At 41.3% G+C, this 15,964-nt stretch overlaps 1 protein-coding gene across 1 annotated transcript; it reads left to right on the forward strand.

Annotated features, from left to right (window-relative positions):
• The first annotated feature begins 7,407 nt into the window (after positions 1-7,407).
• Rbm15 (RNA binding motif protein 15) lies at positions 7,408-15,457 on the forward strand. Its single transcript, XM_005076601.4, has 2 exons — positions 7,408-11,208; positions 15,088-15,457. Exons 1-2 carry the CDS (start codon positions 8,346-8,348, stop codon positions 15,108-15,110), a joined length of 2,886 nt encoding a protein of 961 aa, XP_005076658.1. The 5' UTR covers positions 7,408-8,345; the 3' UTR covers positions 15,111-15,457.
• Positions 15,458-15,964: the final 507 nt, after the last annotated feature.

The following is a 15,964-nucleotide window of genomic DNA, read 5'->3' on the forward strand; positions in this document are numbered from 1 at the left end:
GTATCAGAGATTATAAATAGGCACAATAATTTAAAAAACCAGTGATCAGATTAAAAAGATAGGACTGGGATCTGGCTCAATGGCAGAATGCTTGCCTAGAAAAGAAGAAATATTACATATGGATGATATGGTTTTCTACATTAAAAAACTAAGGAATTTACTCACTAAATAACACAAACAATAAGAAAGTTTAGCTAGTGGTTAAATTTAAAGTCACTGACAGCCTAGTTTAAAGAAGTAGAATCATTAATGATACAATAAACCATAATAGAAGACATCAAGGGTGACAAGTCACAGACAACAGTAACCACTATCAAAGCTTAGTTTTTTTGTTTTTTTTTGTTTTTTGTTTTTTGTTTTTTCGAGACAAGGTTTCTCTGTGGCTTTGGAGGCTGTCCTGGAACTCACTTGGTAGTCCAGGCTGGTCTCGAACTCACAGAGATCCGCCTGCCTCTGCCTTCCGAGTGCTGGGATTAAAGGCATGCGCCACCAACACCCGGCCTCAAAGCTTAGTTTTTGTTCCTGCAAAACTACAATAAAACAGTATTCCCACAAACACAGTCCTTCCAAGTAATTAATCAATATGTAAAAATACTAAGTCCATGGCATCCTGTATCTGCAGAGCTGTTGTTCCCTTTCCTTGTTCTGACGTTAGGACCAATGGATTTCACAGCCATTTCAATAGTTTTCCCATTTGCTGTCCAATTACACAAAAACAAGTAATTCTTCTTTAAGTAACTCCTGTGATAAAATATAAGCAATATTAAATGTACAAGGCCCTCCTAGCTGCAGCCTAGATTTTTTATAGTTTTGTATTCCTTTTCCAGAATGTCAATGAATTTTAACTTTAATATTAACAACAATGAAAAAAACACTCAAGAGTATAAAGAATTTGATGAAGAAGATGAAATAAAACCTAATCAAATGAAAATATAATCCTGTTTGCTAAAACGAAGACAGTTTTTAAAAATGTGTCATATTTTTCTAAATTAATTCACCAACTTAATGAAACCAATTACAGACAGCTGTTCAAAAGGTTTCATGAATTATATAATTTATAAGAACAGAACTTAAGTAACTACCAGTGACTTGGGGAAATGATGAGGATTTTTAAAATAAGATATAAAAAGTGCTAATTATAGAAGGTTGGTAAATTCAATCATGATTAATTTATTAAATATAAGCTGAAAGCAAATGAAAAGATAATACATAATAGAAAAATATAGTGCACCAGGCTGTGGTGGTACATGCCTTTAATGCCAGCACTCAGGAGGCAGAGCAGGTGTGTCTCTGTGAGTTTGAGGCTAGCCTGGTCTACAGAGCAAGTTCCAGGACAGCCAGGACTACACAGAGAAACACTGTCTTGAAAAACCAAAACCAAAAGAAAAAGCATATCGCTACATATGTACTCTGCAAAGAATTAGAATCAAGGATATATGAAAACTTCAATGCATATAAGATATAATTTAACACATGAGCAAAAGATGAGAAATATATATTGTTATGGAGAAATATATACATATGTAAACCTTATTAAGTTTTAGAGATATGTGACAATAGACAGCATATCTAGTAATAGTCAAGGAACTAAAATACCAAAAACACAAAGAGGAATAATTTTATACTCATTTGTTTGGTTAAAAAAAGATATAGAGGCTAAAGGGATGGCTCAATAATTAAAAATATTTACTGCTCTTCCAGAGGACCTGGGTTCAGTTCCTAGCACCCACATAGCAGCTCACAACTGTGATTCCAGTTCTAGAGGATCTAATGCCTTTAGTGACCTCTATGGGCACTGCATGCATGTGCTGCACAGGCATACATGCAGATACCACATATTACACATAAAGCAAAAATAAATAACATTTTATTTGATTGATTTATTTATTGACCCAGTGACATGGATCAATAAGATTAAGACTATTTAAAAATCAGTTTGACATTGTGTCGTGAAACTGAACATTCAATATTCTCTGTTTGTCTTTGTCTCCCCTGGCCTGAACATTTTATTATGTGGCCCTGACTAGCCTGGAACTCACTATGTAGACCAGGGTAGACTTGAACTCATATAGGTCTACCCACCTCTCCTTCCTGAGTGCTGGGATTAGTCATGTGCTACCACACTTAGTTCACTATACTCTTTAACCCAGGATTCCACTGAGCACCCCCCCACTTTTCATTTCCCCAATCAACTCTAGAGAATAAGATTATCTTAATAGTTTCACTGCTTGTAAGAGAAAACAAAACAAAAACCCTGGAAATCATCCCTATGTCTAACAAAAGAAGGATACATATATAACTGGCATTGTTTTCTCAGAATAATGTAATATTTTAAAGCAATGGACACAATCAATAGCCATGTATGGTAATATGGAAAAATCACAGTAAGATGCATAGTTTCATTGAATGGTCAGTTAGATGGCCCAGGGAGTAGGCTAAGCCTGATGACCTGAGTTTGATACCAGGAAACCATTGGATAGAAGAAGAGAGCCATAAGTGTCCTGTGACCTCTGCATGTGTATGCATGTACACGCACACACACACATACACACACACACTGTAAAAGGAGGAGGAAGAGTCTGCTTTACTTTGTATGTAAGAAAAAGTCTGATTGAAGTCAAAGACAAGGGCTGGGAGTAACTCATGTAGTAGAGTGCTTGCCTGGCATGCACAAATTCCCAACAGTGCATAAACTAAGCTTATTGGTGAAAGCTTGTAATCCCAGCACTAAGGAGGTAGAAGCAGGGTATCAGAATTTCAGGGTTGTCCTGGTCTACACAGCAAGTTTGAGACCAGCCTGGATTATATGAGGTCCTGTCTCAAGAAAAAAAAAAAACAGCTATAAGCAAAACTAAAAGAACTTATTTTTAAGGGAAATGTTGAAAGCATATACACAAAAACAAATATATGCATAATTATTTAAAATTCCTTAAAAGTAAATATTGCCAATTAAATTCATTGTATACAAACACATACACATATTGTACACATGTGTACACGACACACACACACACACACACACAATCTGAGGAGGAGCACAAAGGTAGATACAATTATTGATAATTTTCTGGGGTTCTTTTTTGAGTGCTTGATAGAGTGATGGGCTCATGGGTATTCAGTATACTATTGGCTAAATAATGAAAAATGTAAAGGCCTTTGGACCATAGTTGTGGCTAGTCTAATTGTAAGTAATCAGGTTTAAAAGGAGAACATACTAGTTATTCCAAGCATTCTGTTGTGTAGCAGTTTCCTCATTTACTGAAACTTTCTATCTTGGAGAGAAGCTCCTTAAGATACAGGATATTATCAAGGAGGTGAAACAATACGATGTTCAGTAAAACATTCTACCCAACAGGAAAGCCTCTTAAAACAGGAAGTAAACAATGCAAAGACTTCAGAAAGTACCTGAAAATGACCAAATATACTAGGTCCTCCCTTCCCAAGTGTATACAAGATATAAGGATCACTGAGAGACACTCACAGATGAGCAAAGCTGCCTGGAATAAGTCAATCATCCAAGGTGCCTGGAAGAAGAGGCCATTTGAACTGTCTAGAAGAGGTTCAAACTAACCTAGCTACCTGGAGAATACTCTTCAACCTGTGAATGGCTGGGCTTTTGGTGACACAGCTATCTTTGAGTCATGTCTGCTACTACAGTTAACCCTTTACCCATATTTCTGTAAGGAATGTCCATAAAACTTGTTGATTCACCAAATTGAACGTGGGTGGTATCTGTACTTTGGTTTGTAATTTGTTCCCTATCTGAAGTAAGTAGTTATCTTTTTCATGTCTCCCTAGTAACAGTATCACACAACACATTCATATAGCACTTACTACATGGCAAATACTGTTTCTAAACTCCTCATATGGTTTAAGCCAGTGGTTCTCAACTTGTGGGATGAAACACCTTTCAGAGTTGGATGACACATTCACAGGGGGTTACATATCAGATATTTACATTACAATTCAAAACAGTAGCAAAATTACAGTTATGAAGTAGCAACAAAAACAATTTTATGGTTGGGGGTCACCACAACATGAGGAACTGTATTAAAGGGCAACAGCATTAGGAAAGTTGAGAACCCCTGTTCTAACCCATTTAATCTCAATGAGAAGATTCCTTGATAATTACTATTTAGATTCCTTGATAATTCCTATTTGATAGATAATAAAACCAAAGTTCAGAGGGGTTAACAGTAGCTCCCTTCCAAGGCCCACAGCACAGCTGACATAAATCTAAACTGGCTGGTTTATGCTCTTCGTCACTACCTTATAAGGTATATAAATAAAGGATATAATTATGATAGGGCTTAATCATGAAGACTTTTTAGCATAGTGGGTTTTTTTTTATAACAATAGTAAGAGGCATACAAAGCTCTGTAAGTATACTAAGACTCACTAAATTGCATACTTCAAATGAGTGAACTTTATGTTTTGAATTACTTACCTATTTTGAGACAAGATCTTTCCTTATAGACCAGTCTGACTTGGAACTCATAAACCTAGGCTGGCCTCAAACTTACAGTAATCCTTCTGTCTCAGTCTCTGATACAGAAATCTGTCTTTAAAACTCCCCACAACCACAAATAAAGTCATCATTATATAATGCAAACCAGGTCTCAACATGATTGATTGCTCATAGGTAAAATATGTATTCTTCATGTGTCAAATAAAACAAACCTCACTGTCAAGAGACGACTCATTTTACTTCAGGAAATGAGACAGAAATTTTAATTCTACTGTTATGGAAAGGAAAAATGTTCAGTCCTAAGCTTTAGTTCTGTTTGCAAATATCAGGAAATTAACACAGCTTCAACCTCTAAGTTCATATTGCAGTCATAATTATGTGTGCATTGAGGATTTGTTTAAATTGTGCATAAATTTCTGCTTTTTTCCTTTCATGTTTAAAACTGATTTTAAAGGAGGTGGAAAACACACTTTATAGAGAAAACTAGTAGCAACTTTTCCTTAAGGCATTGAGTAGTATAACTCCAGTGGGCCAATACTGAGGCAAAAGTGGGCCAATTCTGAGGTTTTTCCTCAACACTATTTCTTGGGTTTTGGCAGAGCACTAAGGAACAGATTGACTGATGTACTACTGTGGTGCCAGGGGAATCTGTTGCTAGCTTAACTCTGGTCATAAACATTGAAAGACTCTCCTCATCCAGGGCTGTTGCCTTCACGGACCTGGCCAGACATCACTTGGAGATAGGAATAAAGCTTGGATTGCATCTCAACAACTCCACTGACAACACCCAAGGAATTCCAAGTCCTTGCCCTTTAAGCCATGTGTCACCTTTGTCCTTTCTCAGCCCTCTGCAAAGCACATGTGTAAATAGGGGCTAAAACCTCACTGACATAGAACATAGAACACAAAGGAGATGAAAATGATATAAATCACCGAATCACAGCATGGTTTCCAAATGATTGCTATTTCAGTGAACATTAAAGTCAAATACATGCAGAATAAAAAGATTATGCTTCTTTTTTTTTTTTTTTTTTTGGTTTTTACGAGACAGGGTTTCTCTGTATTGTTCTGGAGGCTATCGGTCCAGCCCGGCCTCGAACTCACAGAGATCCGCCTGCCTCTGCCTCCCGAGTGCTGGGATTAAAGGCATGGGCCACCACCGCCCGGTAAGATTATGCTTTTAAGAAGCATGTGTGTGGCCAGGCGTTGGTGGCCCATGCCTTTAATCCCAGCACTCGGGAGGCAGAGGCAGGCAGATCATTGAGTTCGAGACCAGCCTGGTCTACAAGAGCGAGTTCCAGGAAAGCCTCCAAAGCTACAGAGAAACCCTGTCTCGAAAAACAAAAAAAAAAAAAAAAAAAAAAAAAAAGAAGCATGTGTGTGTTTCTTCGGTCATTACTCTGTTCTGTCATGGGCAAACATATGTAACAGGCTATATTTTGACTCTTAGTGGCGATGGCCTTTTACTGTTAACTTTAAACTTACCAGCCCTTTTGGCTCCAGGAAGGCTACTGGCTCTCTTAGGAAGCTTTCTTACCACTGTCAGATATGGGAAAAGTTCTACCAAATGACAACTCACTAAGCCTGGCATGCCTCAAGCACTGTCACACATATTGTCCCTTTTCATCTCCTTCAGTTCTTTTTCTCAGTTCTAGTGCTCCTTAAAACTCCTACACTGGTCCATATCTTTCCTTTGGATCAATGAGTTATTTATGCTAATCAATTTAGGCTAAAAATAGTCACTTCTCAGTTTTTCTGGTTTGGCTATTACAAATAAGTAATCAGGCTAAGGCTAAACTTCAATTCCCTTTTTGTAGTATTCATATATCTTGAGATAGATTAACACACCTACGAAAAGCTTTTACTTTATGTTTTGTTATAGATTATGTGTATGAATAGTTTATCTCCAAGTAGGAATGATGGATTCTATATCTGAGGCAGAAAATGTATCAAGTATGCATGGAACAAAATAATGTAACGGGGGGGGGAGAATCAGAATAGGATTGTAGACTTAAAGAAAAAACGACTGACATGATCTTACAATTGTTGAGACTGTGCGCTCAGCACATGGGACGGTCTTTAAAATATATTCGACTACTGTATATTTTTAAACCAAAATTATACGAGGAAAATTTTCATTTATAATATCAAAAGTTTCGCCGGGCATTGGTGGCGCACGCTTTTAATCCCAGCACTCGGGAGGCAGAGGCAGGCGGATCTCTGTGAGTTCGAGGCCAGCCTGGTCTACAAGAGCTAGTTCCAAGACAGCCTCCAAAGCCACAGAGAAACCCTGTCTCGAAACCCCCCCCAAAAAAAAATCAAGTTTCTTGCTAATTCTAGTTCCTCAGCTCTGTCCCTGAGGGCAATCTTTGTAATTATCAATTAAAGCATAAGTAAAGCAATTAAAGCCCAGCCTCGAACTCACAGCCTCTGCCTCCCGAGTGCTGGGATTAAAGGATGGGCCGTCAGCCTCCAAAACAATACAGAGAAACCCTGTCTCGTAAAAACCAAAAAAAAAAAAAAAAAAAAAAAAAAGACTTAAAGGAGGTGATCGAGGGAGGTAGCAGGGTGCCCGTATTACTGGATCCCAGTATGAATTAATCGGTGTTGAGGCACAAGAAACCAGAGAAAATCTAATGTGTCCGCACAGCGAGAAGCATTACATATTAAAGCCAAGCACAGCGATATTATGCTCCTCAGCTTTTATAAAAGCAAACCCTACAAGGATTCACAACCTAAAACAGGCGCCAGGGAAGGCCTGCAGTAGCCCTGCAGCTCGGACCAGCAGCCGGGAGGCTGTGAGCACAGGTTACCGCGAGCCCTCGGGCGGCCAGAGCGGCCAGGCTTCCGCGGCGCAGTTCCCTATGTCCGCGGGCGGGCAGTGACTCGGTACCGCCCAGGGCGTCAGCGTGACCCGAGGCTCAGTGAACCCTGAACTCACCGCCCCAGCCAGCAGCACAGACCCGGGCAGGCGTTTTCTCGCGCACGGGGGTGGGGCCTTTTCAGGCTGCTAACTAAGATGGTGTCGGCTGGACTTCCCGGGACAGCTGCCTAAGGGGATCGAGGGCCCAGAGCCGGAGGGGTCGCCCAGCCCATTGTCCGGCCCACATCGGACCGTGCGGAGCCTGCAAGTTCCAGACTCGAAGGACCGAAGCGCAGCCAAGGACGCCGTGGGACCTGACAAATGTTTAAGAGAACGCCGAAAGCGCGGGGAGGCGGGCCTGGCTCACTGTCACCATCTCGCGACAGCTAAGTGACGTCGCACAGCAAGCGCGTGTTCTCGTCTTTCACCTTCAGACGCCTCGGTTTAGGGGCCTACTCCTTTAAGTAAGTGATGGACAGCGCTTTTACCCTATCAGTTTCCTCGTCAACATCCAATCAGATTTAAAATTCTTTCAGCCGCCGGAGAAGTTGGAAGGCTGGGGTCGAAAGAGAGCGAGAGGGCGAGCGAGCGAGCTCTTTGTGTCTCGCGAGACTGGGGAGAGCCAAGTTTTCAGAAAAAAAAAAAAACGCAAGAGCCGATGGCCACACTTCCCAAGTAGTGGGTTAAAGGACGTGGTCACAAGCCAATGAACGGGCAGAGAGGGTGGGCTCGCCGCTTTCGCCGCGCTGGAAGTACCGTTACAGGGCAGACTTTTTGTCCAATCAACGCCTCTAGGCTCTGGGTCAGGTGATCATGAGGGGCGAGGGGCGGAGCTACGGCTGGCGCGAGGAACCGTTAAGATAGACAACGAATATAACCAATGAGCTCCTCCGATTAGGGCGTTGGGAATCCAATAACAGCGTCGAGGCGGGCGCCTTCCCGGAGCGCGGGGAGATGTAAAGACGGACAAATAGTTTTTCCAATGAGAAGGCTGAAGAGTGAACTAATTGACCAATGAGGTCTGCGGGGCGGGAGCCTTTGCCGCGGCGGAGTCCAAGATGGCGGCGTGCGAGTCCGCTGTGTGAAACGAGCGCGGGGTGGCGGGTTAGTCAGCTCCGCAGAGACGACCTCCGGCGACCCTCGACAATGAAAGGAAAGGAGCGCTCGCCGGTGAAGCCCAAGCGCTCCCGTGGCGGCGAGGACTCCAGCTCCCGCGGGGAACGGAGCAAGAAGTTAGGGGGCTCCGGCGGCAGCAATGGGAGCAGCAGCGGGAAGACGGACAGCGGCGGGTCGCGGCGGAGCCTTCACCTGGACAAGTCCAGCAGCCGAGGTGGCAGCCGCGAGTATGACACCGGAGGGGGCAGCTCCAGCAGCCGCCTGCATAGTTACAGCTCCCCGAGCACCAAAAATTCCTCCGGCGGGGGCGAGTCGCGCAGCAGCTCCCGGGGCGGAGGCGGGGAGTCACGTTCCTCTGGGGCCGCCTCCTCCGCGCCTGGCGGCGGGGACGGCGTGGAGTACAAGACCCTGAAGATAAGCGAATTGGGGTCCCAGCTGAGTGACGAGGCGGTGGAGGACGGACTGTTCCACGAGTTCAAACGCTTCGGTGATGTAAGTGTCAAGATCAGTCATCTCTCGGGTTCTGGCAGCGGGGATGAGCGGGTGGCCTTTGTGAACTTCCGGAGGCCAGAGGACGCGAGGGCGGCCAAGCATGCCAGAGGCCGCCTGGTGCTCTACGACCGGCCTCTGAAGATAGAAGCCGTGTACGTGAGCCGGCGCCGCAGCCGCTCCCCGCTAGACAAAGATACTTACCCTCCGTCGTCCAGCGTGGTCGGAACCTCGGTGGGCAGCCACAGGCACGCCCCTGGAGGAGGTGGAGGTCAGAGATCGCTTTCCCCTGGCGGTGCTGCTTTGGGATACAGAGACTACCGGTTGCAGCAGTTGGCTCTTGGCCGCCTGCCGCCTCCGCCCCCACCACCATTGCCCCGAGAGCTGGAAAGAGAGCGAGACTATCCGTTCTATGACAGAGTGCGCCCGGCTTACAGTCTTGAACCAAGGGTGGGGGCTGGAGCAGGTGCTGCTCCTTTCCGAGAGGTGGATGAGATCTCACCCGAGGATGATCAGCGGGCCAACCGGACACTTTTCTTGGGCAACTTAGACATCACTGTGACAGAAAATGATCTAAGAAGGGCTTTTGATCGGTTTGGAGTCATCACAGAAGTGGACATTAAGAGGCCTTCTCGTGGCCAGACCAGTACCTATGGTTTTCTCAAATTTGAGAATCTAGACATGTCTCACAGGGCCAAACTTGCAATGTCTGGCAAAATTATAATCCGGAATCCAATCAAGATTGGTTATGGTAAAGCCACACCCACTACCCGACTTTGGGTGGGTGGCCTGGGACCTTGGGTGCCTCTTGCTGCCCTGGCACGAGAATTTGATCGATTTGGCACCATACGAACCATTGACTACCGAAAGGGTGATAGTTGGGCATATATACAGTATGAAAGCTTGGATGCAGCTCATGCTGCCTGGACCCATATGCGTGGATTCCCACTCGGTGGCCCAGATCGTCGCCTTAGAGTAGACTTTGCAGACACAGAGCATCGTTACCAGCAGCAATATCTTCAGCCTCTACCCTTGACACATTATGAACTAGTGACAGATACTTTTGGACATCGAGCACCTGACCCTTTGAGGAGTGCTCGGGATAGGACACCACCCTTACTATACAGAGATCGTGATCGGGACCTTTATACTGATTCTGATTGGGTGCCACCCCCACCACCAGTTCGAGAACGCAGTGCTCGTGCTGCAGCTAGTGCTGTGACTGCTTATGAGCCACTGGATAGCTTGGATCGAAGGAGGGATGGATGGTCACTGGACAGGGACAGAGGTGATCGGGATTTGCCCAGCAGCAGGGACCAGCCAAGGAAGCGACGGCTGCCTGAGGAAAGTGGGGGACGGCATCTGGATAGATCACCTGAGAGTGACCGGCCACGAAAACGTCACTGCACTCCTTCTCCTGACCGAAGTCCAGAACTGAGCAGTAACAGAGATCGCTACAACAGTGACAACGATCGATCTTCTCGTCTTCTTCTTTTGGAAAGGCCCTCTCCAATCAGAGATAGACGGGGCAGTTTGGAGAAGAGCCAGAATGACAAGCGAGACCGTAAAAACTCTGCGTCAGCTGAACGGGATAGGAAGCACCGGACAGCTGCTCCCACAGAGGGAAAAAACCCTCTGAAAAAGGAAGAACGCTCTGATGGCAACGCACCCAGTGCCAGTGCTTCATCATCAAAGCAGAAAGCGCCTTCCCAGAAACAGGATGGAGGGACAGCTCCTGTGGCAGCATCCTCTCCCAAACTCTGTTTGGCTTGGCAGGGCATGCTTCTACTGAAGAACAGCAACTTCCCTTCCAACATGCATCTATTGCAGGGTGACCTCCAAGTTGCTAGCAGTCTACTTGTGGAAGGTTCAACTGGAGGCAAAGTAGCCCAGCTCAAGATCACTCAGCGTCTCCGTTTGGACCAGCCCAAGTTGGATGAAGTAACTCGGCGCATCAAAGTGGCAGGGCCCAATGGTTATGCCATACTTCTGGCTGTACCTGGAAGTTCTGACAGCCGATCCTCCTCTTCGTCGGCCACATCAGACACTGCCACCTCTACACAGAGGCCACTTAGGAACCTTGTGTCCTATTTAAAGCAAAAGCAGGCAGCTGGGGTGATCAGTCTCCCTGTGGGAGGCAACAAAGACAAGGAGAACACAGGGGTTCTTCATGCCTTCCCACCTTGTGAGTTCTCTCAGCAGTTCCTGGATTCCCCTGCCAAGGCACTGGCCAAATCTGAAGAAGATTACCTGGTCATGATCATTGTTCGTGGTGCGTCCTAAAAGTCCATGTGTAACTTGTATTTACTATTTTGACATGGTTCCTTGTTTTGTGATATGTAATGGGATACAGCATCAGATAAATTTCTTTCAATTAGTTTAGTTGGTTTTTTTATATATATATTTTTGTAAACCTCCTTAAAATAGATATTGGGGCAATTTAGCTATTTTAAGTGAAAGAGATGCCCTGAAGGTAGCAAGAAGATGGATTTGCTTTAATTAGAAATTACTTTTCTTTTTCTGTTTTTTTTTCTTTTTCAGTCTCTTGATTAAAAAAAAAAAGTCCTCAAAATGATAAAACCTACAATTTTTAGAATCATAATTTGGAGAAAAGAGCCTTTTGTACTGAAAAAAAAATAGTGTGATTGGTGCATAGATAGATCCTATACTAGAAGCATTAATCAGGTATTGCAAAGTTCAATTATTTTAATCAGGTATTTGAGTATTTTTCTTTAAATAGTTTATTCCCAGAAAGTTTGCTTTAACATTTATGTCATTAGTTTTTGAGTTTTGTATCCTGTGTATGTAGCAGTAATTGGTAAAAATTGAGGCTTGTGTTATAAACCATTTACATCTTAAGCTGGTCTGCAAGAAATGAGTAAGTGCTTTTAAAATGAGAAGTTTTTTGGTAAGTTAGTGGTGTTTTTATTGACTTTGAGGAGTGTAGCAAATACAATTTTAATTGTGTATACTTCAAAACCAAAAATGAAGTTTTTTGTATTCATTTAAGAAATTTCTGATTCCAGTAATAGAAAGAACAGCTGTCTGCAGGCTTATAAGTTAAATCCCCCCCACCTCCGTGGACATTTAATCAAACATCTGCATTACAGGTTTTTTTAAGGTTATTGTAAAATGCCCTTGACATATTTGAAGAAAATTCCTTCATGTTTTATCTTCATATTTAAACTGGAGTAGTGGCATTACATTATTGACAGTGTTTTGAACATCTTTGAAATTTAATGTCTAATATTTTGACTGCTTTCTGACTGTAGAGGTTTGAAATGTCAGTGTTAGAAAGCCCTTTTTTAATTTTGATTTCTCAGGTACCTGTAATTTAAAAAAATTAAACACCTGCTCAGAACTGCCCACCCCCACCCAAAGTAAAAAGCTGAGGATGACATGACATCTGGTAATTAATAAGGGCTTCAGCTACTTTACAATAGTATTGTTTGTTTGTTTGTTTTATGTGCTCTTCTGCCACCACTAGTGATGTCTAAGGCCATTATTAAATACGATTTTCTTCCTCAACTTAAGTACTGAGGATTTCAAGTAGGGTCTGATATTTGGTTATGATTAGGAACTTGAGTTTTGGATCATGGTTGTTTTTGTATTCTGTGAAAGTGACTTACTCAAAGCCTTGCAGAGCCCAACTATTTTCTTTCTGTTATCAAAGCTGGTAGATTTGAAAATAGCATCAATAATAACCCAGAAAAATGTTAAATGATTTTAATTTTTCATTGTGACAGGTGTGTAATTCATGTCAGTCTGAGAGCCTTGTCACCTATTACATCATACTTTTGTTTTTCACTATTTATAATTTTTATTATAATTTGGAGGCTTTTGAGAAAAAGAATGTACTAGGCTTATGAGCACAAAGGCCCTTGGTGTGCCTATAGGAAAACTACCTGAAATCTACAAGACTTTGGTCTTGAAATCTAAAAGACTTTGAGTGTCTTTTGTTTCCAAAAACAGTAGTTGGCATGAAATAGACATCTATTCAGAAGCTGATGCAAGTATAGTCAGTGTACATGGAGTTTAAGTACAGTTTTAGTTAGGTAGTTAGATTTTTTTTTCTAGTTTAAATAATTTCACTAGCCATTAACCTTTTAATATTTTTGATAAGATAGTTGGGCAAATGATTTTGCTGTTACAGAGTGAAGTCTGTGACATCTAATTTTACTATTAAATATGTTGTGATGGTTTTCCTTTTTTAAAAACATTGTTGGTTAACACCTTATTCAAGAGTACTGATTTTTACTCCATGTTGTTTTGTTAGATCTGATCAATTAATGCTTCAGTGTTTTTGAAACAGTGGCTGTATGCCATTTCCAAATAGATGTATTATGTAAATTAGTTTGGTGCTTACCTTCAAAGTGCCATCATCTATTTGTGTTGCCCACTCTTGTTTGTGCAGGTTCATAATATCTGTCAATTAGCTACTTAAACCTTCAGAATTTGCTTGAAAGCTTAAAACTGTTGCTAAATCTCATTAGCTGTATCAGAATCCCATATTGGATATTCTCTTAGAATTTTTAAAGCATTATTTTATGCATATGGGTGTTTTGCCTGCATGCACGTCTGCATATCACGTGCTGGCTGCTCTTCCAGAGGACCAGGTTTGGTTTCCAGCACCTAGTCCCCCAGGAGATCCAACAACCTCTTCTGGCCTCTGGATATTCATTTTAACAGCACATTTTTTTTCTTTTTTCTTTTTTCTTTTTTTTTTGGTTTTCTTTCTTTAATAACTAGTAGTTTAACTTTTTTTTTTCTTCTAAAATGAATGGAAAGAAAGTTTCTCAAGTATGCTATTTATTGAATATACTGGTAAAAATAAAATTAAGACTTTATGATCACAGCTTCAAAGTTTATGGAAAGTTAAACAATCACTCAGCTTCTAGCAAATGGTTCTGCTTAATTGAGGAGTATTTTGCTGGTTGTAATAGGGACTCCTTAGGTAAAGAATTTTTCATGCAGAAACCTAAATTTTTAACGTGTACTCATATACCATCAAACTGAAGATAGTTTTCCTTTAAGCTTTACTTATATTTTGAGGGTGATATACTTACTCTCTTTGTGACTTGATTCACTTAGCTATTTGATACAAAGAGATAAAGGTGTTTTGGTGTTTTTCAGAGCCAGACATTTCCAGGTTTATTTAAAAACTATGTTCACTGACTACTTTTTCTTTTGCTGGTAAAATTGCTCATTTTGCAGACATAGCTTGAACTGTAGTTTATATCCATATAAGAACCATTTACTAAGACTTCTTTGGTAACAGAATTATGAGATTCTCTATGAAAAAGGGCCTTAATGACTTAATGTGGGGAAAAATTGGAGACAATTTCTGGAATTTTTCTTCTGTGTTGTCATAACGTCTGATTTTTGAAATAAGAGTAAGGCGTGAGAACAAAAAACAAAGTAAGGCCTGTTAACTTTGTAGTAAGAGTGATATCCTTAACGGTGGGGAATGATTTCAGGTAACTACAGTAAAATGTTAAGTTTGATGAAGAGTTCTTATGTGTATAATTTGAACAGAATTGAAAAGTATGAGTACTAAAGTGTTTTCTGACTATTTAGCAAATTGTATGTGTTTTCTTAACAGAAAGTAACACCTACTGTCTTGGTGACATAAAAAAAGGTGGTTTGTAAATGGCTTTGTAGCTTTGACCCCTTTCTGCAGTCATGGAGTAATAATCTTTGTCTCCATATAAATTATAAAATAAGCATAGAGGGGTTGAAAGTTTGTCTAAACTCCATCTTTCTATTGTTACACTTTTTTAGTTATATTTGGAAGATGTTGGTTAATTATAAGTTGGTCATAAATTTGCTTTTCCTGAATATTTGGCCATGTGTTTAGTCAGTTATTTGAGGATAAAGGATATTTTCAGTCTTATAATTCTTGATGACAGTCTTTCAAAAATATAGATCAAATTCTACTGTTCCTACTTGTTATTTGTGTATTCATATAGTAAATTCATTCATTTCAAGGTTTGTGCCAGTGGATATTATTGGTGCTTTTTGAAGTTAAAGTGGACTATTCAGGAAGGTCTTGTTAATACTATGTTCATCTATAATGGCATAGGGGAAATATATATATTTTTAATACTGTAAACGTTTGTACTGAATAACCTTTTTTTCCCCCTCCCGCAAGCAAAACTGGTGAACAGCGGATGAAGATACGGAATTCAAAGCTCTAATGGACCTTTTTGAAGAGAAGTTGTGGCTTATGTGGAGTTTACATGGGCCTCTCTGATGGAAGAAAGCTAATCTGTTTAGTATTTTGTGCATTTTACTAAAATGGCAGCTTAACATTGTGTATCTGCTATTGTGATGCCAATGCCGGTGTTTTAAGTGGAAAAAATGACCTCTTTGCTTTGTGCTGTGTACACAAGATTTCTGGAAAAGTAAAGAAAAACCCTTTTTATGGCTCACACAGCTTAAAAGTAGCTGTCACTCAAACATGGGCTCACAGTTGAGCTGCTTTTGTTTTATTCTAAATAAATTGTTTCTTTTGAGGAAAATGTTTTTCTGCTTGGAAGTGAATTGACGACAAACCTTGACCCCTTTGTTTGCAGCGGAGGGGGTGCTTGCTGCTGCTCAGATCTTGTATGTCTTGAGCAAGAAGCAGGGAGACCATCAATTTCATTTTGACTATCACGGTGTGTCAATTCTGAAGGATCATAGTGTTACAGTGACCCCCTTTGTTTGCAGTGAAGGGGATCCTTTGCTTCTCGGTCCTCAACACGATGAGGGTGCTGTTTGCTGGCGCGCAAGAAGCTGGGGCAAGCACTCTAAGCCTCACCACAGTGCTCGAGTCTGGGGCTTTGCTGGTTTGAAGAGCTGGAGTTCCTGAAATTTAAGTTTTGATTTATTTTGTTCACCCATCACGTTTGGCTTTAGTTTCATTTTTTAATTTGAAGAAAAGTTTGAAATTGCATTATCTTGCACTTTTAACATTTGCACCAAATTGCCAAAAGAAGGAGAAATGCTCCGGTTGCTTTTTAAGTGTTAATGATGATGTTAATAAA

Source organism: Mesocricetus auratus, unplaced genomic scaffold, assembly GCF_017639785.1.
Source record: "Mesocricetus auratus isolate SY011 unplaced genomic scaffold, BCM_Maur_2.0 Super-Scaffold_100009, whole genome shotgun sequence".
Taxonomy (NCBI): Eukaryota; Metazoa; Chordata; class Mammalia; order Rodentia; family Cricetidae; genus Mesocricetus; species Mesocricetus auratus.

Coding starts and splice junctions, on each gene's coding strand:
- Rbm15 (XM_005076601.4), top strand. CDS start 8,346: ATGAGGTCTGCGGGGCGGGAGCCTTTGCCGCGGCGGAGTCCAAGATGG. Junction 11,209..15,087: donor GGTCATGATCATTGTTCGTG/GTGCGTCCTAAA, acceptor CCCTCCCGCAAG/CAAAACTGGTGAACAGCGGA.